General features: G+C 47.4%; 1 protein-coding gene across 1 annotated transcript in view; it reads right to left on the minus strand.

Moving 5' to 3' along the window:
• EFR3B (EFR3 homolog B) overlaps positions 1-23,411 on the minus strand; it is an 89,306-nt gene extending 65,895 nt beyond the window's left edge. Inside the window, exon 1 of the mRNA XM_081254763.1 lies at positions 23,191-23,411. Coding sequence (XP_081110889.1) covers positions 23,191-23,197 — 7 coding nt within the window. The 5' untranslated portion in view covers positions 23,198-23,411. The remainder of the gene's footprint in view (positions 1-23,190) is intronic.
• Positions 23,412-24,700: the final 1,289 nt, after the last annotated feature.

Below are 24,700 nucleotides of genomic sequence, written 5' to 3' on the forward strand. Positions count from 1 at the left end.
TGATGAAGAGTGGCCCCCGCTTGCCACAACTAGAGAAAGCCCTCGCACAGAAACGAAGACCCAACACAGCAAGAATAAATAAATAAATTAATAAACTGCTACACCCAACATCTTCTTAAAAAAAAAAAAGATGTTAACATTAGAGGAGGCTGGGTGGAGCATACAGGGGCCCCGCCCTGCACATTTCTTTGCAATTACCTATGAATCTATATTTCAAAATAAGAAGTTTTTTAAAACATGGCGTATAACAAAGGCAAAGTTCACCTCCTTTTGAGCGGAGGTGGTAACTGGCAGAGGAACTTGACAGAGAACTCTGATCTACTCATGGGCGGCACAAGAACCAGTGTCATGCCAGAGCCTCTCCCACAGCCTCAACTGTGGGAGAAATAAGGTTTGCCAGCACACATACTGAATACCTATTATGGGCCTCAGTTGTACCCAGGGCTTCCTGGGGATATGAAGCATTAACAAGACATAGGTCTGGCTTTCGGGGCTCTTACAGTCTAGCTGCAGAGAAAAGGCACAATCGCTTAATAAAATATAAGCTGGCCTAGGTGTACTCATGTTTCTTAAGGAAAGTTTCATGTGTTACAGCGACTCAAAGGAGAGTGCATGGGCTTCCCTGGTGGCGCAGTGGTTGAGAGTCCGCCTGCCGATGCAGGGGATGCGGGTTCGTGCCCCGGTCCAGGAAGATCCCACATGCCGCGGAGCGGCTGGGCCCGTGAGCCATGGCTGCTGAGCCTGCACGTCTGGAGCCTGTGCTTCGCAACGGGAGAGGCCAAGACAGTGAGAGGCCCATGTACCGCAAAAAAAAAAAAAAAAAAGAGAGAGTGCATGCTCCTTAGGCTGGGTTGGTTAAGGAAGGCTTCTTGGGGGTGGTAGAATTTAGGCGGAGCCTTAAAGGATGTGTAGGGGAGGGGGAGAGGCAGTCCAGGCAAGAGAAACTGTTAAGTAAAAGATTATGTGTAGACATGGCTTTGGAGCCTAAGCTTGCCTGGGAGCTAGCTCCTTGCCGTCTACCTGTCAGTGTAGAATGGGCATTCAATAAAATTGTTGAATAGCTTAAATAATATTCACAGAAAACAATTTAAAAAGATTCATCCTCAGTACTGTTACTCCAAATAGGAATTGTATCACATAGATACAGTTTTGTGTTTTATAGCATAGAAAGAACATGCTTTGGAATTAAGCAAAACTGGGACTATGAGCTGTGTGACCTCAGGTCATCCAAGCCCTCTGTTGGTTTCCTCATCTGTGGGAGATGAGTAAGGCACCTAGCATGAGCTGGTACACAGTAGGTGCTCCATAAATGTGAATTCTCTGGTCCCTTCATCCTATTTCATAAGCATTTTTCCTGTTGCTGAATTGTCGTCATAATTACCATTGTTAATGTGGCTTAAAATTCTAGGGAGAAGATCTATATAATCATTTACTGAACTGTTTCCATATTATTTGACATTTATCTTGTTTATACTTTGATGCTTTAAAAATAATGTTGGGACTTCCCTGGTGGTCCAGTGGGTAAGACTCCGTGCTCCTAATGCAGGGGGCCCCGGGTTCAACCCCTGGTCGGGGAACTACATCCCGCATACATGCCACAACTAAGCCTGCATGCTGCAACTAAAAGATCCCACATGCACCTAAAGATCCCGCACGCCTCAACTAAGACCCAGCACAGCCTAAATAAATAAATAGATAAATATTGAAAAAATAATAATGCTGAAATGAGCGTGTATACATTACAGCTTTTTTCACTGTCTGGATTATTTCCTTAGGATAGATTTCCAGAAATTGAGTCAAGAGGTATGAATATTTTTAAGACTCAAGAATGTGAACTGCCTCTTCAGGGACAGGAAATGGCCAGGGGTAGATGGAGAGGAGGTTCCAAACAGAAGGCTCTCAAGTCCTTAGGACACAAGAAGCTCTGACTGCCCAGGTAAGGACTCCAGACTTTATCTTGTAGGTGAGGGAGAGTTATTTAAGGGTTTGTTGAAAAGGAAGTATAAGAGGATGAAACTAGTATATTCTAGGAAGACCAATCAAGAGTAATCTGGGGCTTCCCTGGTGGCGCAGTGGTTGAGAGTCTGCCTGCCGATGCAGGGGACGCGGGTTCGTGCCCCGGTCCGGGAAGATCCCACATGCCGCGGAGCGACTGGGCCTGTGAGCCATGGCCGCTGAGCCTGCGCGTCCGGAGCCTGTGCTTCGCAACGGGAGAGGCCAAGACAGTGAGAGGCCCGCGTACCGCAAAAAAAAAAAAAAAAAGAGTAATCTGGCCGTTGGAATTTGAGTTTAGAGACAGCAGAAGAAGGAAGCCCATCAAGAAAAGGAGCTGGAACCAAGGCATAGGGAAATATGGGTGGTGGGAAAAGAAAGAGAAAGGAAGAGCCAGACGGGCCAAACCTGAATGAGAACAGCGCACAGCTGTGACTGACAGCACAGGGAGGGGCCGGGAGTCCGGAGCTTGGAATTAGTGACAGAAATGGGGATGCCTCATCCCCAGTGGTGGCTCCCTGCCCACACTGGTCCTGGAAATGGGATCAGAAACTCTTCCTGCCACTGTGGAATGACAGTATCAGTAACATCACATCACCACAGGGACTCGCGAGGTTTGGGACCAGCCATGAGAAAGAAGGTAGGTTGGAGCCAGAGTCTGAACACTGCCCAGTAAAATCAATGCACCAAAAGCCGATTACAAATCTGGAGGGCAAACAACAGAGAGAAGCCTTCCAGCATCAGCATTCTATTTTTCAGAGGTCTACTAACCGTAAGCACAGCATACACTGCCACCGTGACGTCTGTCAACAAAGGAACCCAGTGAAACTTAGCCAGCTGGCTGAAATGTATTTGAGTAAATAATTTAAGTGCAAACCTCACTGGCATACTTTTGAAGACAAGGTGACAGCATGGAAAATTTCCTAGGATGGAGTGTTTAAGGAGAAAGGTATATATGTGCTAAAAAAACTATAGCCGCAGTATGGCCCAAGCTATGAAAATTATGATTAAATTAGGACAAGCGATGTGGAGAAAAGAAAACAGCTTGACCTGTTGGTGTACCAAACCGCAGTGAATTTTCTCCTTTGTTTTCATCTCCATGAATGCTGTATGGATGTTTGCAATTCCCCCTGCCCTGATCTTGCATGTCTGTAAGTCTGGTGAGCAGGGCCTGTTCCCTCTGAGCCTCTGTTCCCCTCTCCTGTGCTCACTTGCACTCCTTTGTGCCCCCAGCTCTTTGTTGGACAGGGGCCCATTCCCACTCCTGGCTGTGGTGGGACATGTCTAACTGAAAGGGTGTTACGGGCTGTTTACCACTTTCCTCCTCCGTTCTTCATCCCAGCTCAGCCATCACTAACTCCTCCAGGGTTGAATTTTAAATCACCACTGGGAAAAAAACTGGGTGTGGAATCTTTAATAATTTTTATTTCAGCATGCTTTGAAATTGGGGGTGGGGTGCGGGGAGTACTGCATGAGATACACTGTGACCACCAGAAGCAGGCAACGGCTTCTCTTCTCACTTTAATTTACACTGACTCCCAGCCATTCCCAAGGCCTGGACCTCCCTTCCCTCATTTCCAAAGTGACTCTGGTGCAGATCGTACAATGAATCTTTGTTTTACTCATTGCTCAACATCCAATACCCAATGCAAGCAAATACATGGACCTTTAATCCCATTTATCTTAAATTTGTGTCCCAAGATGGGTCTAATGATCACATTTGGGAACTCTAACTAAATATGAGGCACTTGACATTCCAGATTGTCCTCAAGCCTGCAGTGAACTCAGCTCGCAGATGAATGCTGTCTGTGTCTGTCACCTTCAAATTGTTATTAGTGTCTCAGTATTTTCAGAGCTCATCACAGTCTGTTTGATAAAATCTAGGTTTCAGCTTCTCAGCATGGGGAGTGAGAACAAAGATCAGAGTAGAATATAGCTGCCAGCTTCCTACAAAAAAGTAATAATATTAACGGCTCCCCTGCACTGTCTCAGACACAGGGGCTTGTAGGACACGTCAGCCCTGACCCTGCACGTTCAGTCCAGGAGAACCAGGGCCGGGAGGACCACAGATGGAATATTGGTGCTTTTCCTCCCCTTGGTCCACAAATCCCATTCTCAGTACCTGCACCTGCTCAGATGCACAAGAAAGCAGGTAAGAATGGATTGGTGGCTTTGTTTGGAGACAACCTAAATGTTCATCAATAGGGGACTGGCTAGATAGACCAGGGAGCATCCATGCAATGGACACTGTGCAGCAGCTGAAATGAATAAAGCAGAGCTGAGAGCACCAGTATGATAGCTCTTCAAACACAACTGCTAATTGAAAAGGCGGCTGCAGAACTCATATGGCATGGTGACATTTGTGTGAAACACTGGCCCAACAACCTTGGCACATATGCAAATGTGCGTGTGAAATACGCTGTAAATGCACAAAGAGAGACCCATGAGGACACACAGTGCAGGGTCATCAGTGGTTACCTCCAGTGTGGGATGAGGAGATGAGGTAGCCACCAGTCACTAGTGGTTATTTAAACTAATCAAATTTAAAATTCAGTTCCTCGGACACACCAGCCACACTGTATGTGTTCAATAGCCACACTAGCCACACTGTATGTGTTCAATAGCCACAGCTGGCTAGTGGCTACTTTACTGGACAGCGCGGATAAAGAACATTTGCATCCGACTTAGAGCCTTAGTTTTTAGTTGAATTTTCTCCCCCAACAAAAATGTTTTTATGTACTCCTCACTGAATTTAAAATAGATATAATTTAAATTTTTTTCCCATTTTCTCTTCAGGGTGGAACACATCACAAAGTCTGATGCGAATAATTTTCTGTTCAAAGATTTGGAATCCAAGAGTTTAACACGCGCACACACACACACACACACACACACAGAGGGACTGTTTTCTGTACTTGCTCAGCTTGGTTCTTGCTGGAGCTGATTAAAGACCTGGCAGTCATCTCATTTATTTATGCACACACCAGGCATGCAACACAAATGCATCGAGTCCATTAGACGTAGATGAAGAAAAAATAATAATAAAACCAGGATGCATGAGTCCCCGTCCTCTCGGGCATGGGCTCAAGCAGCCACAACTAAATGACAAGTGTCACTTGAGTCAGAGAGCCAGCATGCTGGGACATCAGAGGGTGGAGGTGTCATTTCAGTTCAGGTGCTTCCCAATGGAAATGAGGTACAGATAATGTGCTAACAAAGAGGACAGAGGAGGGCTTTCCAGGCAGTGGGAACAGCATCTGCAAAAGCTCGGAGTGAAGTCCAAGGGAGCCTTCTGAGAGAAGTCAGCGGGCCAGTCTGTCCAGGGCAGTGTGAGGGCAGCTGGGGTGTCAGGGAGGGGCCAGGTAGTGAGATGCCCTGGATGCCAGGCCAAGAGGGGAGAACTGTCTTTATACTAACAGCCACGTCACCTTTGATTGTGCCTCAGAATGTGTAAGGAATCTACTTCCAGTGGATAGATGGATGGGGCGTTGCTGGGCGGCCACAAAGAATGTGACAGCCCTGGCAGAGGAGCAAGACAAGGCCTTGAACTAGGAATGTCCAGCTGGAGGTATGACAAACGTGGGGAAGTCACACAGGGTGAGTGTGCGACCCGGGTCGGCGGGGGGGCGGCATATTCAGTCTCCAGCCCGTGGCGAAGCAGAAATAAATGGAAAGGGAAATCAGGAAGAAGCAGAGGCTTCTGATGAGTGTCTCACTGGCCCCAGAGCCAAGGGATGACACGTGGGGTAAAGCTCAGAGATGGGGTGGGCGGAACGCAGGCTAAGCTCGGCCTCTCTCCCTCCCTTTACATGTGAGGGCCACCAAACAGGGTTGACAGCTGAGGGGCAAGTGGAGGGGCTTTCTAGGGGCGACAATAGAGACAGGAATGGCCGGGCCTCACAGCACCTGCACAGCGCCCGCAATCACAGAGGGAGGCAAGGACCTGGAGGGCACCATGTCCTGGCAGTTTGAGCGGGGAGGTGAGTTTCAAAAAGTGAAAATGGTCAGGAGAGGAAAAAAACAGCAAGAACTGAGAAGGTGAAGGCAAAGGGCTCGGTAATCAGGCCTCCACTGGTGACCTTCTGGACAGGTTCTCCGTAGAGATGACCTTGGAATCTCAAATAGAGTGAGTCAAGTGGAGAATGATTACTGAGGAGGAGAGGCGTAATCTCAGCTTCCGTGATTGCTGGTTTAGAAGCCTCAGAAAATATTACATGAAACACTGAGTTAAAGATGACACAACCACCACCGGCAGTGCCTGGTTTGCCTCTGCATGGGTCACAGGGACACATGGCTCTGACAGGCTCAGCCTTCACTAGGTGTGAATAATTGACAAACTCCAGGCTGCTTCTACTGTCAGAAGCAGCGCAGGCCGCCAGGCCACGCGGGTGAACTTCCGAAGTGGCCCTGAGACCTCCTGCTTCCAGTGTAGCCTTAGGACCCTGGGGGTATTCTGTAACTTTGATGATAGAATTACTGCTAACAGAGCATTGTTGGCATTTTATAATTTAATTGGTTCTACTTTATAAACTTTGTTCATCAGTATAAGCAGTGTATGGTTTACATATATGGAAGGAAGTAATTTGTGGGCCTTCAAAACCCAGGGAATCCTAATAAATGAGATCAAGGGTGGGGTGGGGTGCGGTGGGAGGTTAATGCCTATGTGCATAGCTGTCTGTAAGGTGTTCTGAGCTCATTGTGGGAATTCATTCATCTGAAATTTATCCATCTGAATACCTACCACTTGGCATATTGAGGCATTCAATTTTTTTTTTTTTTAAGAACACATGAACCAGGGGAATTTCCTGGTGGTCCAGTGGTTAGTACTTGGTGCTTTCGCTGCTGGGGCCCAGGTTCAATCCCTGGTCGGGGAACTAAGATCCCAAAAGCTGCATGGTGTGGCCAAATAAATAAATAAATAAATAGAATAGAATAGAATAGGATTTAAAAAAAAAAAAAAAACACATGAACTGTGGGGGTAAGGTTTCCAGTGGATAACTCCCGCCCTCAAAGAGTTTGCAGCATAGCGAGTAGAATCCATCACATGAAAACAATAGAGTGCTTGAAATTTCACTGCTGATTTGGTTTAAGTTTGGAGCTAAGAACTGGAAACCAGGACTCAGGATTTATACCATGAATGCTTTCCCCATTCCCATAATATGTCCAGTTTCCTACTGTGGTCACCAGGCAGCCTATAAAAAGCAAGGTTACTCACCTCTAGCTTTCCAAATGAACACACAGTATCAAATATAGAAACCAGAGGAAGCTTCATTGTTATGGAGCCAAAATGATTGAGAGTAAGTGTGAGTGCTTTAAATATACAGATGAACTAACAGATTTAAGACACAGACTCATAAAGGCTAAGATTCCAAGATCAATCATTCAAAAGGTCAAATATATAATCAGAGAATCTGCCACAGCATGAGCAGTGGTGATGGAACACAAAACAGGCACGTGCCCAGAGCTGCTAAAAGATAAAGTCAGGACCAGGGTGACCATGGTGCCAGAGGGGACTTTCAGAAGCAACACTTTTTTTTTTTTTTTTTCTTTTTATTTATTTATTTTTTATTTATTTATTTTTTTTTTGCTTTACGCGGGCCTCTCACTGTTGTGGCCTCTCCCATTGAGGAGCACAGGCTCCGGACGCGCAGGCTCCGCGGCCATGGCTCATGGGCCCAGCCGCTCCGCGGCATGTGGGATCCTCCCAGACCGGGGCACGAACCCGTGTCCCCTGCATCGGCAGGCGGACTCTCAACCACTGCGCCACCAGGGAAGCCCCAGAAGCAACACTTTTGAAATGCAAAACAGAATTAGGAGCAAGCACCAGAATTCGGCAAAAAAAAAAAAAAAAAAAAAAAAGCAAAACAAGCGCTAGGTTGAGTCACACTAAAAATGCCAAGTAAGCATCAGGCCAAGCACAGCCAAGACCCATTTTTAATGAGGCAGTTCTAGTGCGCATGGGCATACTGAGTATATACCTGCACAAGGAAGAAAGTCCCTCCAGCAGGTTCTGCCCACATTGCAAGAAGCAAAAAGCAGATAGTCTGAGAAAGCAGCTAAGCAGAGTGGGTCCTGAAAGCAGAAACCCAGCTGGCCAGGGACAGCTTCTTAAAAAGCTCTGAATGATGAGTGGAGATTGTGAGCTCCAAATCAGATCTTCAGCCTCTGGAGGGGTGGCTCTGTTACTGCTATGTTGTCAATAAAAAGGATCTCTTGATAGTAAGATACATATTACAACCCCTCCTACTAACATCAGCATCAGCTAACATTAAGCTCTCCTTATGCATCAGGAACTGTTAAGAGGTTTGAATGCACTGTTTTATTCAATCCTCCCAACAACACTGAGGTGGGATCTATGTCCCCATTTTACAGATGAGGAAAATGAGGCTTAGTACCCACAGTTGAGAAACTTATCCAAAATCACACAACTGTTACTTGGGGTAGTGGGATTCAAACCTAGGCCTATCTGACTATAGCGTCTTCACACTTAACCCCGGGGCTGCAAAGGAGACACTGAGATTTATTCACTTCCATGTGCCATTGGAAAAAAAATCCATTTTTAGCTAGGGAGATGTAGGTCTTTGTGCAGAGATATCACAAACCAGCACATTATTAAGAAACAGGTGAGTAATAAGGCCATTAAAGGCTATGCATTCTTAGGAGAACGAGATCACTGCGAGGTCACAGAAGCCCCAAGGAGGAAATGGAAAAATCAATCCTGCACACACACCCAGCTCTGCTCAGCCACCCTCCGTGCTGGTGCTGGTGCTGAGACGGGGCTGCAGGCCTGGTCAAGCCAGGCTTTGTTCTGTCATTTAAGGTCCAACAAGAGTCAGCAGTGCCCATGGCAGTGCTCCAAAGGCCTCAAACCAGATGGCCCTCCTTACGGGCCCTCTGCCCCCTGCCCTGCCAGCACCATCAACCTCCCAGCTGCCAACGCCGGCCTGGACTTCCTGGGTCAGCTTCTTCCGCTCTCTGCTCAGCACAAGTTTTTCTAGCAGCATGCGCCCCGACCAGCAGCTCTCAATGAGCACTTTTCCTGGGGTGCTGGGGACCTTGCTGGGCTTCGGGTGACAGCCCGGTGCTGGCTGGCACAGATCCCTGGCTGTCATCTGGCACACCAGCTGCCAGCAATGCAAAACAGACCTGCGATTGTTTGCATGCATGTTTTCTTTTCCTGGGTTTCCTGCTGTCTTATTGCAATATAATTAACATGCAGTAGATGCACAGATCTTACCAGTTCAGTGCCTTGAGTTTCGACAACTGCTTATACATGTGTGTGACCACCACCCAAACAAGAGAGAGAACATTTGGGATGTCCCCAGAGAGTTCCCCTTTCCAGTCAAGCCCCTCACCCAACCACTATCTGATTTCTAACTTCCATCATCATTGATCTGTTTTTGCATGTATTCTTGCCTAATCATACCTAAAACATAATTAGAAGATGTTAGATAACCATCCACAGGCCTTTGATGGTGAAAAACACTTTGGATTATATTTATGTTCTGCCATTAAAACACATGCTCATGGGCTTCCCTGGTGGCGCAGTGGTTGAGAGTCCGCCTGCCGATGCAGGGGACGCGGCTTCGTGCCCCGGTCCAGGAAGATCCCACATGCTGCGGAGCGGCTGGGCCCGTGAGCCATGGCCGCTGTGCCTGCGCGTCCGGAGCCTGTGCTCCACAACGGGAGAGGCCACAACAGTGAGAGGCCCGCGTACCCCCCCCAAAAAAACACAAGCTCACTACACAACACGTAAAAAATACCAAATTGTTTGTTTGTTTGTGTTTAAAAAAAATTTTTTTTTAATTTTTATTGGAGTATAGTTGACTTACAATGTGGTTTTAACTAATTAGTTAATTGATTTATTTATTTTTGGCTGCGTTTGGTCTTCGTTACCATGCCCGGGCTTTCTCTAGTTGTGGCGAGAAGGCCTACTCTTCTTTGTGGTGCGCAGGCTTCCCACTGTGGTGGCGGAGCAGGGGCCCTAGGTACGCTCAGGCTTCAGTAGTTGGGGTACGCAGGCTCAGTAGTTGTGGCGCACGGGCTTAGTTGCTCCGTGGCATGTGGGATCTTCCTGGACCAGGGCTCGAACCCGTGTCCCCTGCATTGGCAGGCGGATTCTTAACCACTGTGCCACCAGGGAAGCCCCCAAATAGTTTTGGAAAGAAAGTTTAAAAATCATCTGGGATCCTATCACCCAGAAATAACCACTGTTAGTATTCTAGATGGTTTCTTTCAGGGCTAGTATACATGCATTGATGACAGGCTGGCTTTCTAGTGTGGCATTAGCTTTTTTTTAATAAATAAATAAAGCTTGCTGCTGCTGACCTCAGAGCAGGCCACTTAGAGTTGCCTGTTGTGAGAGGCAGCTTCACCAAAAATCAACCTGCAATTTCAAGCGCCAACTCTTGTGGTTCATTTGGGGCCGACATCTGAATTCACTGCTTGTTTTCTTCAGAGGAATGTGTCTGGCACTCTTTTTTCCACTGGCAGTCACATGACCTCTCCTGGTACCTCACTTTCACTGCTCAGGACAGTGGCTAGCTCCTTGAGATGCATCTTCCCCCACAAGGTGAATAATGCATTTGCCATTAAACCAGACCATTTGTAACAGAACCTCCAAATTTGATAATCATTCCTCCAGCCACTTTCACAAAAATGCAGTCACAGACATGCCCTTGATATTATTCAAATTTTCTTTCTTTGAAAGATGGCACTTTAATAATATTCTTAATTTAAGTTGGAGGAGTTTTCTAAAGATCCCAAGATTATGATGGTGTCAGTTTCTGGGTCTCCTTTTATATACACCCCAAACAACAAGGTGACTAATGTTAGGTCATCAGCCTAGCCTTATTTATGCTCCAGAACTCTTTTTATCTTGCAAAACTCTGTACCCATTAAACAACTCTCCATACCCATCCCCTCAGCCCCTGCTGACCTCTATTCTATGAAGTTGACAACTCTAGGTACCTCATATAAGTGAAATCATACAGGGTCTGTTGTTTTGTGACTAGCTTATTTCACTTAGCATAACATCCTCAGGGCTTATCCATTTTGTGGCATGTGTCAGGATTTCCTTCCTTTTTAAGGCTGCATAATATTCTACTGCATGTATATACCACATTTTGTTTATCCATTCATCTGTCAAGATATAATTAGGTGGCTTCCACTTTGGGTTATTTTGCATAATGCTGCTATGAGCATGGGTGTACAAATATCTTTTTGAGGCCGTTTCCACTTCTTTTGGTATATATCTAGAGACAGAATTATTGGATAATACGGTAGTTCTGTTTTTAATTTTTTGAAAAACTGCCATAACATTTTCCATTCCCACCGGCAGTGCACAAGGATTCCAATTTCTCCACACCCTTGTCAACATTTGTTATTTCCTGTTTTTTTTTTTTTTGTGTGTGTGTGTGTGTGGTACGCAGCCCTCTCACCGCTGTGGCCTCTCCCATTGCGGAGCACAGCCTCCGGACGCGCAGGCCCAGCGGCCATGGCTCACGGGCCCAGCCGCTCCGTGGCATGTGGGATCTTCCCGGACCGGTGCACGAACCCGTGTCCCCTGCATCAGCAGGTGGACCCTCAACCACTGCACCACCAGGGAAGCCCCTATTTCCTGTCTTTTTGATCATAGCCATCCTAATCAGTGTGAAGTAGTATCTCACTGTGGTTTTGATTTGCATTTCCCTAATAATTAGTGATATTGAGCATCTTTTCATGTATTTGTTGGCCATTTGTATATTGTCTATGAAGAAATGTCTATTCAAGTCCTCTTCCCATTTTTAACCAAGTTGTTATTCTGTTGTTGAGTTGTAGGCATTCTTTATATATTCTGGATGGAAATCCCTTATCAGATGCATGATTTGCAAATATTCTCTAGGTTGCCATCCTGTGGGTTGCCTTTTCACTCTGTTGATAGTGTCCTTTGATGCACCAAAGTTTTAAATTTTGATGTGGTCCAATTAATAATGGCATTTTCAATGAGTCCATTTGGACTAGAAGAGAAAACAGGGTTGGCAAACAAACCAGACCTCGTTCTTTTCTTCGTTATGCCACTCAGTGAGCTGGATGACCTTGGACAAGGCATTTAATTTCTCTGAACTTTATTATCTTTATATGAAAATTGGAGAGGGGAAAAGAACACTTACCACACAGGATTTTTGTGAAATGTGAATGTACGTAGGGCAAGAATCATAGCAGCCAGCACTTAGAAGGCACACACCTCTTATCCATGCCTACCCCAGCATACTTGTCAGGAGCATCATTTCATTCAACAGGACCCCAGGACAGACAGTGTTTGAATTAACAAAGGGATCATTATCAGTGGTCTTATCAGTGAGGAAACGGATGCTTGGCCAGGTTACATAAAGAACCCAAGACCCCAGTGCCTACATTACCACTTGGATCTCCTGCTGTGGATGTACCCACAGTCCCCGCTGTCTCACCCACAGGACACACCAGTCACCCCAACCCAGGTGCAGACGTAAGAACTGGGAAACCCTTCAAGACCATCCAGTCTGGCTCTCCCAAGTTACAGATGGTGAACCTAAATCTGAGGGAGGTTGAGAATCTTGCCCGGATTCACACAGCAACAGAGCCTGAATCACCCTGACGGCCAACGCTCCCTCCCAGAGCAGAAATGAATGTCCTTGAGAAAACAGAAGGGAGTCCTTGTATGATGTCCAGTACCACCCACTCCTCTCCGGAACACTCAGCCCTGTTCTGCTCCAACAGTGTTGTCTGGGGGAGAAAAGGACATTCCTAGCAGTGCTGGGGAATATCTTTGGGGTGAAATTTCTCAAGATAGTCAGACAGTCAGACATGTTTACTCTATTTAGCAGCCCCTGGGCCCAGGCCTGCTACAAGGACCATGCCCCTATCAGGGGTTTGAGGGAAACAATGGGACGACCCTGGTATTGTTTCCCTTTTCTACTCTACCTGTATAGGAACCTCAGCCAAAGTCAGCACACCTGCTATTCCAGGTGCCCCCGAACCCTAGCCCTGAGACCAAAGGTGCACAAGGGTGCAGAGTGCTTTAGCCAGGAACATTCTGGCCAAGTGCTTCGAGAAACAGACATTTCATGGCCTTTGCCTCAAAAGGCCTTTTCATCTTTCTTGTTTTGTGAAAGAATACTGCACAAACAATATGAATGGAAATCAAAATAAAGATTTACCCATAATTATGCCACTAAGTAACCTTCCTTTCTGAAGAAAATGATTGTAACATTTATTCCGAGCTCTACAAACCAAGAAAGAAATATGTAAGAATGACTCTCTAACTGCCCTAGCCATCTCATCAGTAGGCCAAGTGGCTATTTCTCATGATTAACACCATTAAAGTCTGGAGGAAAAGGCAAATGGTTATATTCTGGCATATTCTTTATGCTATACAAAATTATGATTGATGCGGGAAGGCACAGTAAGATAGTAAAATATTATTGTCACTACAGGATTCTCTCTGTCCTTAGAGAGATTCCCCAGCCCACCATCACTGGTACCTTGGAAACTTGGGCTGCTAGGTATGTACATATGGTTGAATGAATGACACATAAAATTATGTTATAGTTCAATGCAAATATCGGAGGTCTTACTACATACCAAAGATCTCCCCTAGATGCTAGGAAAAATGAAGATTAAGGTAGAGGTTGTGTCCTCAAGAGGTTCACAGATCTAGTGTGTAAAGAAATAAATGACATTCAGTTTGACAAATACATGAAAAAAATAACAGCCAAGTATAAGATACAGTGGGGACACAAAGAAGGCTTGGTGAAGGCTGCACAGCTCTGGGTTTTTTCAGCATCCATCCTGTATGACTCAGCTCTAGGAACATACCTCCTGCACAAGTGGTAAGAAGCTAGGAGGTGTGGGAATGCATCGCTTTATTACAAGCAGTGCCTTTCTAAGAGATCTTCACCCAAGGTCTTTATAAATGTTCTTGTAACTTAGGACTTATGAGTTATAAATGTTATTTCACGTATTACTCACCTGAAAAGAAAGTTGGGACATGGAGAGAAATTGTTCTGAATAGTTATGATGAAGCTTGGAGCCCTGCCAGGCTAAGAATCTAAGACCCCTGGTTCCCAGATGCTTGAATTTATCTGGGTTCTTCTGTAGGGTAATGAGAAAGTTAGCACTTGAGCCCAGGAATCCTAATTCTCAGATTTATAGGCAAACTACAGAATGTGCATTAGGGCACTGAGCTTCAAAGTCCTCATCAGGCACCCATATTCCTAGACGTAAAGCCACAACTAAACTATGTAAAATCTACTAAAATATTCAGTTTGGAATTCTCTTGTGGTGAAATCTGCCATTTGGCATAAGGCACATGTAATTGCCATCAGGTATAAAAGCAGTGTTTTAATCTCACATGCAGTTCTGTGAACACTTGCTTACGAGACAATGGAGGATGAACTTCAACCAGCTGCATGATCTTGGGCAAATTATTGGTCTTCTGAATCTCTGTGTCCCCAGCTCAACCATAGGTGTAATGACATCCACCACCAAAGGGTTGTTCTGAGTGGAGGTAATGAACAGAATGACACAGAATAAACATCGCTACATTTTAGTAATGCATAAGAATTTAGCGTAGTCTAAGGACTTAGATGAAGATGTCACACCTGTCCTCTTTGTGGTCTAAGAGATTTTCTCATCTTTCTGGTACAGGGATGAGAAGGACACAGTCATGGACCACCAATCTGTGCATGGTCCTCGAGACAAGAAAGTGCTCGACGGGATCAGTGTTATGGTTGTCCCTGTTCAGGGTCCCCATCTGGCAGGTAGGCTTCCCAGAGGCAGGGGCCCAGCTTGCCAATCCTGCAGCAGCTCTCTGGTTTGACATTCTTATTATCAGACCCTTCTGTCTAAGGATTTGAACGAATACAGTCTAAATATGACATACTCATCCTTGTAAGCAGGGACTGTCACAGTTTCTGGAGAGGGCATGGCCTTGCCCCAGCAGCGTCCACAAGAATTGCTCAGATGATGATAATATCCCCTTTCATAGGTATGATGTTCTATAACATAAATACATGTATGGGGACATTTTCTCATTACAAAGCAAACTATCCCCATTTTATAGGGGAGGGAATGGGCTCAGAGAGAGAGGAAATAACTGTCCAGGGTCCTATGGCTAGAAGGTGGCCACTGGGGACTTGGACCACCGTCCCTCTCTAACACACAGCCCAGTCCTAACCCCACCTCTCAGAGGCAGCAATCACTGCTTCTAGGCTGGCTGGACCTGAAGATGTAGGGAAGGAGTTTTAATTCAGAGACAGACTATCAGAAAAACAGAAGCTCCTCCTGTGAATGAAGGTCTCAGTCTCTGGGGTCCTTCTGGGTCCTCCAGGCCAAGCACTGACCACGGATCACGTTGTTAAGAACGCTGCCCACAAGGCATGTGTGTGACTCAGTGCTGGTTGAATGACAGCCCCATCCGCCTGCCTGCCAGTCTCTCTCTCTGAGATGCACGCCCAAGCTCCCTTGTGTTTCATGCCATCACTGGCGCTTGCGTTGTCTTCCGCCCTCACCAACCTACTCTCCTGAATCCTCTCTTACTTACCTTTTCTCATCTAGGTCCCCCAGACTCTTCCTGGGCCATTTCTCTCTCTGACAAAGCAAAACGATGATAAAGGAGGCGGGGAGGCTGCCAAGAGGCAGAGGCTCCAACCTGAAGTGAGCTCCCTGCTTCCCTGCTGACGGGCCTGGGACCAACGAGAAGGCACGTCCCCCTCAGCAGTTCATCCCTGATGCGCACACTCTCCTCTCTCCCCAGATTAACATGTGCCAGTCTCTGTGGTGCAGTGAGCTCTGCAAAGGAAAGACCCGTATTCTCTGAAATATTCAGAATATTCTAGGGACAGCATTGTAGGACGGGGGTGAGTCTGCACTGTGGAGCTGGAATGCTGAGGTTCAAATCCCAGCCCAATCACATAAGCGTGTAGCCACGGGTGGGTCACTAAAACCCTTAGCTCCTCAGTTTTCTCATTTCTAAAGTGAGAATAATAATTACCAACCCCTAGAATTTGGGGAGGATTAAATCAGTAAATACCTAAAAAGTGCTTAGAACGCTGCTTGGCACATAGTGGTGCCCAATGAATGGAAGCCAAAGCAAGCGTAATTGTTCTGTTATTCAAAACAGTTAAGGCTGAAACACAGAGAGGGTCAGAAGTTATAAAGAGGTAAATTTCAGAAAAGACATCTAGCTCAGGATTCACCCATTCAACAAGGATGAATGAGTAGCTTTTTGAGCACCTACTCCATACCAGGCAGTGTTCTGTGTCCTAAAGATGCAGTGGGGAACACAGAGAGGAGGAATATTAGATTGTGGTCAATGGCTGTGCAGTGAATTAAAATAAGGCTTGTGAACGACAGGGACAGACAGGCCTCCCTGGATTGTGGAGACAGGAACAGCTTCTCCAGGGAGCATACTCTCAAAAGACTCCCATTCATCCATGGAAGGAGAAAATAACATCCACAGCTGCGAAGCGGGGCAGGAGCCTCGGCAGGTCCTGGCTCATCCAAACCAGGAAGGAAGCCAAAGGCAGAGACCGTGGCAGTTTCAGGGAGGAATCAGAATCCACAAACGTGTATTTGGACCAGTCTTCATACTCTACAAACTGGGATAGAGCTGATTAAGGGAACTATATTTTCAAAAGAAAAATCTAGTTTAGGCCAATATTTTTGAAATATCTCCTTTTTAAGGAGGAACTCAGGGAGGAATTTCTTTCAGATCTTAGCATCTCAAAAAACTGTATTTGTCCCAGGCAATTGCATTTTTTAAAAAGTTTTAAAGATGCTATGAGTTTCACAAATGACTTTTCTCCTCTTTTTTTGGCCTACAGGAAGCTCAAAACTGAATTTCGCAACAGGGCTGGTTGGTAGGTGCTTTTTCCTTGATACAACTTTATTTTTGGCTTTTTTTTTTTCTGTTTTACTCTTAGATTTTCTTTGCATTGATCTCTTTATTTATTGTAGCACAGGTGTGTGTGTGTGCGTAAAATATATGCTCCAAATCCTCTTTAGAATTAGATTATAATAAATTTACTGCTCTAGGTAATTTAGCACCTATTTCACAATAAACTATTTTTTATATCTACTTATATAACCCACATTTTATGTACCATGGGAATTTTTTTAAAGTTTCAGTTCACCTCATCCCCACCCAGTCCTACTGCTTTTTTTTTTTTTTTTTTTTAAGGGGCAAACATCTTCCACCGCATATGCACAATTGTAACTGGTGCAAAGCTTTCTCACTCCTTAGGCTACTGCCTGCATCTTCAGCATCTATCTCCTCCTCTTTCCTTCATTTCCCATCATCCCCCCACCCATTCTGCACAGTGACCCCAGTTTCATTTCTTTAAAACATTAACTGAGCAAATCAGCCATTTGACAGTTTTCAACTCTTCACCGGCTCCGACAAAATCTCCTTCTCCAGCACATAATTCATCATCTAAACTGCCCAATCCCTGGTAATTTCCCTAACTATCCCTGGACATGGCTTTTCTTTCCCCACCTCTGTGCACTTACCCAGGTGTGTCTCCCAGCATGCTCCCCGGACCCCTACCCCCCAGCCCTCTGAACGTCACACAAATGCCTGCTGTCCTGCAAAGTCCTCCTAATGGCTCCACCTCCCAGTGGGCTCTTCCACGTCCAAATATTGCTGGCTAACCATCTGAAGAGTAGCTCCATTCCACCTTGCGAAACTGTGTAATTTTACTGAAACTGTCTCTGTATCATTTAATTTTTTGCAGGTTTTACAACTCGTTTGCGCACTGAAACTGGAAACTTCTTGATGGAAGGAACTTTTATACATTTTTTATCCCTCACGATGCCCTGTGTAGTATCATATATAGTTGACACTCCACAAATACTTGATAGTTTATGTCTATTTCCCTTCAAAATACAAAGCATAAAGCAAATGAGAGGCCAATGGTTAAGTCCTCAATAAATAAACTAATCATACTCACATGACAATTCACTAAAATGCAAAAGATTAGAAAATATAGGAAGTGTTTAACTTCACTAGTAATAAAGAATACAAATTAAAATTATATAATGTTTCTTATCAAATTAGGAAGACTCGGAAAAAATCTCAACCTTTAATGCTTTTGAGAGTGCAAGGAGATAGGTACTCTTATAACTGCTGGTGTAATCGATACAAATTGAAAACAATTTGACAATATGTAACAAACCTTTAAAATGTTTATATACCTTGATCAACCCATTTGGAGGGCTAGGGAGATACTCCAAGGTTCAGAGAAAGCTCTGTGCACCAGCTACTCTTCCCAGGGTTATACACTGAATCTTTATGAACAACTTAAATGTACAATAAGGAAATTATATGTCCATTCAGTGGACTGTCACATAGCATTAAAATGGCATTAAAAATGGCAGCCAGTGACTTCGTGTTAACTTGGGGGTGGGGGAATGCTTATATTCTAATGTTAAGTAGAAAAAAATAGAATACCAAATTATGGGAAATGAATAATTCTAACCACATAAACAAATGCATGGAAGGAAAGATATCAAAACAGTAAAAGCAGTTATACTTGTTTATTGTTTATGGCATTTTCCAGATTTTCTAGAAGGATTGGATGACTACCAGGGGGGAAAAAAAAAGATGCTTTTTTTTTGGCCACACACCTTGGCTTGTGTGGGATCTTAGTTCCCCAACCAGGGATCAAACCCAGGCCCCCTGCAGTAGAAGCGTAGAGTCCAAACCACTGGACCACCAGGGAATTCCCAAAAGATGCTTTTCAAAGTAGATTTTTCTTTTGTTTATACCAGAAACAGTATCACAAGCACTGTTATTAAGCTTATGAGACATAAGCTTAATTTTTTTTTTTGCCCCTTTTTAAAAATAAGAAATGGAGAGAAGAGAGAAAGTTGAAGAAAGGGAAGGAGAAAGTGCGGGCAGCTCTCTTATCCTGATTAATCCCTGCAGGAGGTGGGCATTGTCATCCTGTAGAGCCAGGAAACCGGCTCAGAAAGTCAGGTCCGAGGTTACCTGAGGGGCAGAGCCACCATCACAACCAGGGTAGCACGCGAGGAGCAAGGCAGGAAAGAGAAAAGAAAGGGCAAAAGCAGGTGAGCACAAAATCTTAGGGGCAATTTATATAACAGTATGAAAGGGTGGTTCTAGTGGGTAGAATTGTGGATGGTTTTTTTTCCCCTCCTCCGTTTTCCAGATTTTCCATAAGGTGATATTAACTTTTTGTTTTTATTTATGTGCGATAAGGAAACTGCAACCGTTTGAGATCACTGAGCTGTGAGCAGCAAGAGAGAAAACAGGCTCTTCTCACTCCACCCCCCGCCCCCCTACGGGGAATAAAGGAGTCAGGAGGAGAAGGGAGGGGGCGGGGGGACAGCTCCCACCTGAACAAGCCACACGCTGCACCGTAGGACTGCCTCAGGATTGGGGGGATGAGGTTGGAGTGTGTGTGTGTGTGTGTCTCCTGCGATGAGGAGAAGCAGGATCTGTGGAGCTGTCTGCCAAGGTGAGCCTTTGTGCCTCACGTGGAGTCGGCTCCACCCTGCACTTCTCCCCGCCACCCACAAGTCACACACACATGTGCTCTGTAACGCACATTTACAGAAATTTGTGCGCTGTTGCTGTTTTCCCTACAGTCGGCTTTCTGAATCACAAAGCATGAAGAAAGGCCTATGTTGGGCATGAGGCACAACCTAGAGGTGACGAGGGGTTCGTTAGTGCAGCTTTTGTTTAAGGGAGATTGGGCTACACAGACGGTGGCTCTGGGGAAATGCTTCCCAATCGTCTTCACGGCCTGCTGCCCTGATTCCGGAGGGCAGTGTTTCTTGGAGAGCTCGGCCCCGCCTTGGTGCGTAAGTGGGACGCTCCTAGGTGCGACCACCGTGGCTCCAGCCCAGGGGAGAAGGAGAGGGAAACTTTTAATTATGTAATTCTAACACACACACAAAAACCCTACTGGGAATCCACTTTTTGCAGAGAATTTGCTCACAATCTCCCTACCCGAGGACAAAGGGCTTTTATAGTTTCCCAGATCCCTTGTCAGTCTGTGTTCATGGGTAGAAAAAGAGTGTGGGGGGGTCACCTGTGTCCTTTCAGAGAGCCACTTCCAGAAAGTGGCTGGGCTTTAGGAATGAGTGAGCGTGAGGAGCAGCTGGCGTGAGTTTGGGGAAGGGAAGGAGAGTTCAGTGGCTTGAGTGGCCAGCTAGGTCGAGGTGACTTGTGCGTTAAGCTGGGGTGGGAGGTTATGCCAACAGGCATCTTTAGGAGCCAGCAGAGCGGGAAAGAGAAGGGCAAAGGCCCAGGAGGACCTGGAGGGCACAGGCTCTTGAGCAATTTGTCCTGTGAGTGTAGAACCTCTTATAATGCACTGTCAAATCCAGGGTCCAGCTCTGAGGCTCACACAGACCTGGGAGGTGGATGGGCCTCTCGCCGTTTTATACAGAGATATCATTCTGAGAGACAAACCCACTGTCTAAGATGAAACAAACATGAACTGACTCTGGGTTGCGATGGGCCGGCCCCATGTCTAGGATTCTTTCTGTCCCAGATGGCACCGTGTCCTCTAGCAAAGACAAGGGGCCCTTATTCTCCCATAGATAGAAAGAAGAAGATGGGGGAAACTGAGGACACAGGGAGACTGAGTTGTCGGGGGCAGAGGTAAGGTGAGGAGGAGACGAGAGGGGAGATGTAGATCTGTCCAGCATCACCACGCAGCTGAGAGGCAGCAACGGGAGTGAGATTATGCACACTGATAATGGATCCAGTAACCAGGATGGATGGTCAAGGGACACCTTTACCTAAAGCTCTTAGGTGACTGTTGGCTCCACACAGGGGCCTCACTGCCCATCAGTTAATAAAATCCCTGGTGGCATTTTCCCAGTGAGCATTTACCCAGGGCATCAGGGGAGGGGGAGGGGCACTGAGCTGGGAAGCTGTGTCACCTTGGATAAATCACTCAGAAAATAAGAACCAAATATAAGAAGTCTAAAATTCTATGCCTTCCCAACCTCCCTATTCACATCTTTTTTCATCACTTGATTGTCGCTGAGGAGAGAATGATTTTAAGTATGACATGGACCCTTTCTTTTCATGAAAGTCAAGAAAATACTAAAATCCAGGCCAACGAGCCCTCCCCTTGGAGAGTGGGCACCTCTCACACCTCCTAAGACAAGGCTCTGCACTAAGCGAGATTCAGTAATCATCTCCCAACCAGCACTGGCATGACTTTGCTGCAGGCAAGTATGCAGAGGATTCCTTCATTACAATCTTTCTATGCATGATTCAGGGGTAAGTACCATCTCTGTTTGCATCTGGAGGAATAAGAACATATTATAAAACAGAACTGAAAATCTGTGGTGTATCCAAAAATAGCACGCAGATATGCCAGCCTCCCGGTTCACCTTTCTGTACCATCCAACTCTTCCTTGACTTGCTTCACACAACAGAGGCAGACTGGGACTCCCAACGCTCAGGTATCCTGGGATCAGTTGTCAAACTGTCTCGGACAAAATGCCTCGAGGTGACCCAGCAGAACTAAGGTTCCTAATTCTTACCCATTCTGATGGGCCTTGTCCTAACTCCTTCCCCACTGCAGGTGCCCCTGCAGTCACATGCTTTTATCAAGTGATCTGCAGCTTTAGGCTGCTCACTCTGCAGAAAAGAATGGGGGAAAAACAGAGAGTAAGAAAATATAGCTCTCCTGGGAACCTCACAACCTCCTAGCTTATAAAACACAACCGCCTTGCTACCTTCCTGCAGACTCCCCATTGGCCAGCAGCACACGCTCTGAAGTCAATCCCCTCCCACCCCACTCCCCAGCCTTGGCCCATCCAAGAGATACTTGCTGAAGGGACCTGCTGATGTTCCAACCTGGTTCGGAAATGCACATGTGTGACCAATGGGGCAGGAAAGGAGGCTGATTAAAAGCCTGAGTGTCTCTCTAAATACTGAGGCCCACTGACTGCTGAGCCTTCGTACTACGCTCTCAGCTTCCTGTGCCTCAAACTTTGTGACTCATAGCGCTTGCTTGCAGAGTGAGGCAGCTGAGGGGCCTTGGCGATGGGTTAAATCGGGAATGTGCTTTTCTTCCGACACTCACCCGTCAGGTGCCACCTGAGCCCCTACCTGGCCATGGGGGTGGGAGCTGAGCATAGCTTCAGCTCTTTTGCTGGCCCTAAATAGCTGCCAGAGCCTGATTTCCGATGAACTTAGATCCATGGGGATCCTCTCTCTCTTTCTCTCTGTCTCTGTCTGTCTGTCTGTCTCTCTCTCATACACACACACACACACACACACACACACACACACACACACCAGTTCAGAGTATCTGGAGGCTCTGTAATGCCGTTGATTTCTAAACTGGTCTGGGTCTCCAGTCCTCCATTCCTCAGAGCTGCAATCTGAGACCCAGAGCGCTCTTTTCTTCACCCACACTGCCTCCAAAACCAGAGGAATTCCTGGAAATTTTAAAGCAGAACAGGGTATCAAGAGGGTCTGGCTAACTGTTGCACATCAATTGAGGGGATGGCCGTGGAAGGGAGCAAGAGAGGTCAGGGGACAGCCAGAGGTGGCCACCCAGAGCTGTCCGGCACCCTCAGCAGCGTCTCTCCCGTTCATCCCTGCGGAGGGCATATCTGGAAGTTCGGGAGCTTGGGTCCCACGGGCGGCAGGGGCAAGTAGAGGGCAGGTCCATCCAGGGGCGGCGAGACCAGGCTCCCAGAACTGGCTCTCTGGCCAGCCCTCTGCACCGCGGGCGCCGCCTCCCACATGCTCGGAGCCGGCACAAGGCAGGCAGCGAGCGTCTCCCCGCAATCCCGGACCGGCTTCCCGCATAAAACTCCCCAGCACAACCTGCTTTTGTTAATTCTGCAAATGCTGTCACAACACCCCCTGTCTGCTCGGCTCCAAGGGAGACTCGCTTTCCCCAGAACCCAGCCGCTTCGGATCCCCCGAGCCCCCGCACCCCGACGGACCACCGCCCACCCGCCCCAGAGCCCTCAAACGAGCGAGGTCCGAAGGACCTCGAGGACCCTACGGTCCCCGGTCCTGAGCATCTTTGTCCTCCCAGCACAGACGCGAACACAGAGCGACAGAAAGAGCCCAGCCGGGCACCGAGTCCGCGCCCCTGGCCTCGCCGGGGGGGCCCGCAGGGGGACAATGGTCCTCGTTCTGCAAGTTTGCGAGCCCGGAAGCAGAGCCCTCCTTACCGTACATCTTGGCGGGGCGAGTGCCTCCCGGGAGGCCGCGTCGCCTGCAGCCAGCCCCCGGCGGCGCCGGCCTTTCATTCACAGCCGGGGTGGCCGATGGCGGCGGCCGGCGGAGGCCCGGGCGGGGCAGGAGCAGGAGCTGGAGCAGGAGCGAGAGCGGGGGCCGGACGCGAGAGGGCAGGGGCCGGGAGCCGCACGCCCATTCAGCAGCCCCGGCTGAGCGCGGCCGGCCTCTGCTCGGGTTTCTGGGCAGGGCTGCGCCGAGAGGGGCGGAGGCTATGCTAATGACCGTCCCTTCCCGCAGGCTCGGCCACTGCCGGGCCGCCCCGCCCAAGCTCCGCCCCGCCCCGCCTCGCCCCCCGGCAATTCCCACCCTCCGAGAAACCCAAATCCCTAGAAGCACCTTTCCCAGGCTGTCGCCCCCAGGTGCTGGGTGGCGCATTTTCCAGAGGCAGCGTCCCGCAGAGGAAGTGACCCACCCTGCTCCTGTCGGAATGCTCAGGCCTACAGCTGAGATCTCCCATAACCCGCGGGCACCGAGGGTCAGCAGGGGTGCTGGAAGCTGCAGATGTAGCCCCTCCCCCAAATTTATCCAGAATGCGTTGTCTGATCCAGGGGGCGCCAGGAAGAGGAATTGGGGCATAACCTTCCGCCCTCCCTTGGCCCCCTTAATAAACGCCATTCCCTAATTAAGCCCTCAGCTATGGCCACTCTCTTGCCAAGTGCTCGCTACCAAAGCGCGTCTTTCCTCGGCCAGGTACGCAGGAAACGCACACCGTCCCACCGCTCAAGTGCTGCAGGAAGTCAGCTTGCTTTTCCTCTCCCAGATTCACAAGTGTAATTCACATGCTTTGTGACCAGGATCCGCCGCCTTCACCCTCTGGAACCAATTGAGAAACAGACACAGAGAGGCAGAAGGCTCACGCCCACAGCCTGAAGACAAATTCTAGCCCAGCTCAGGGCTTCCCTAAGGCTTCTCACCCAGCCCCCTCTACATTTCACATTTACCCCAAGGTTGAGGGGATTTGTCCTCAAAATATTCTACTGTTATGTCTCTCATTTTAACCAAGAGGAAACTGAGGCTGTGAGAAATTAAATTGTGTCCTTTTTCCTAGATACACTGAGCTGTGTGTCCATAGGCCAGTCATCTCCCTCTCTGAACCTCAGCTTCCTGCAGGACTGTTGGGAAATTTATATAAAACCTACATGCAAGTACACAGTGGGCACTCACATATTCATTTTCTTTTCTTCGTCACCCAAGGCAGGGACAGAGCCAGAGAGAGACTCTAGGTCACTGGACTCTTGGAACAGTGCCCTCTGTTGTGCCCCAAACCCATGTTTCCCATTTCTCTCTGCCCTCAGCACCCCCTCCCACTCTCTTGATGTTTCCAAGTTTTGTTCCTGTTCCTTTACCTCTTTACCTCTCTCAGCAGCACGTGCAAGTCTTGAGGCCCCATGGGAAACTCTGGGAAGGTTCCTGGAGCTCACATTTAACCTAGACCCTCAGATG

Source organism: Mesoplodon bidens, assembly GCF_964165515.1.
Source record: "Mesoplodon bidens genome assembly, chromosome: 14".
In the NCBI taxonomy this organism is placed as follows: Eukaryota; Metazoa; Chordata; class Mammalia; order Artiodactyla; family Ziphiidae; genus Mesoplodon; species Mesoplodon bidens.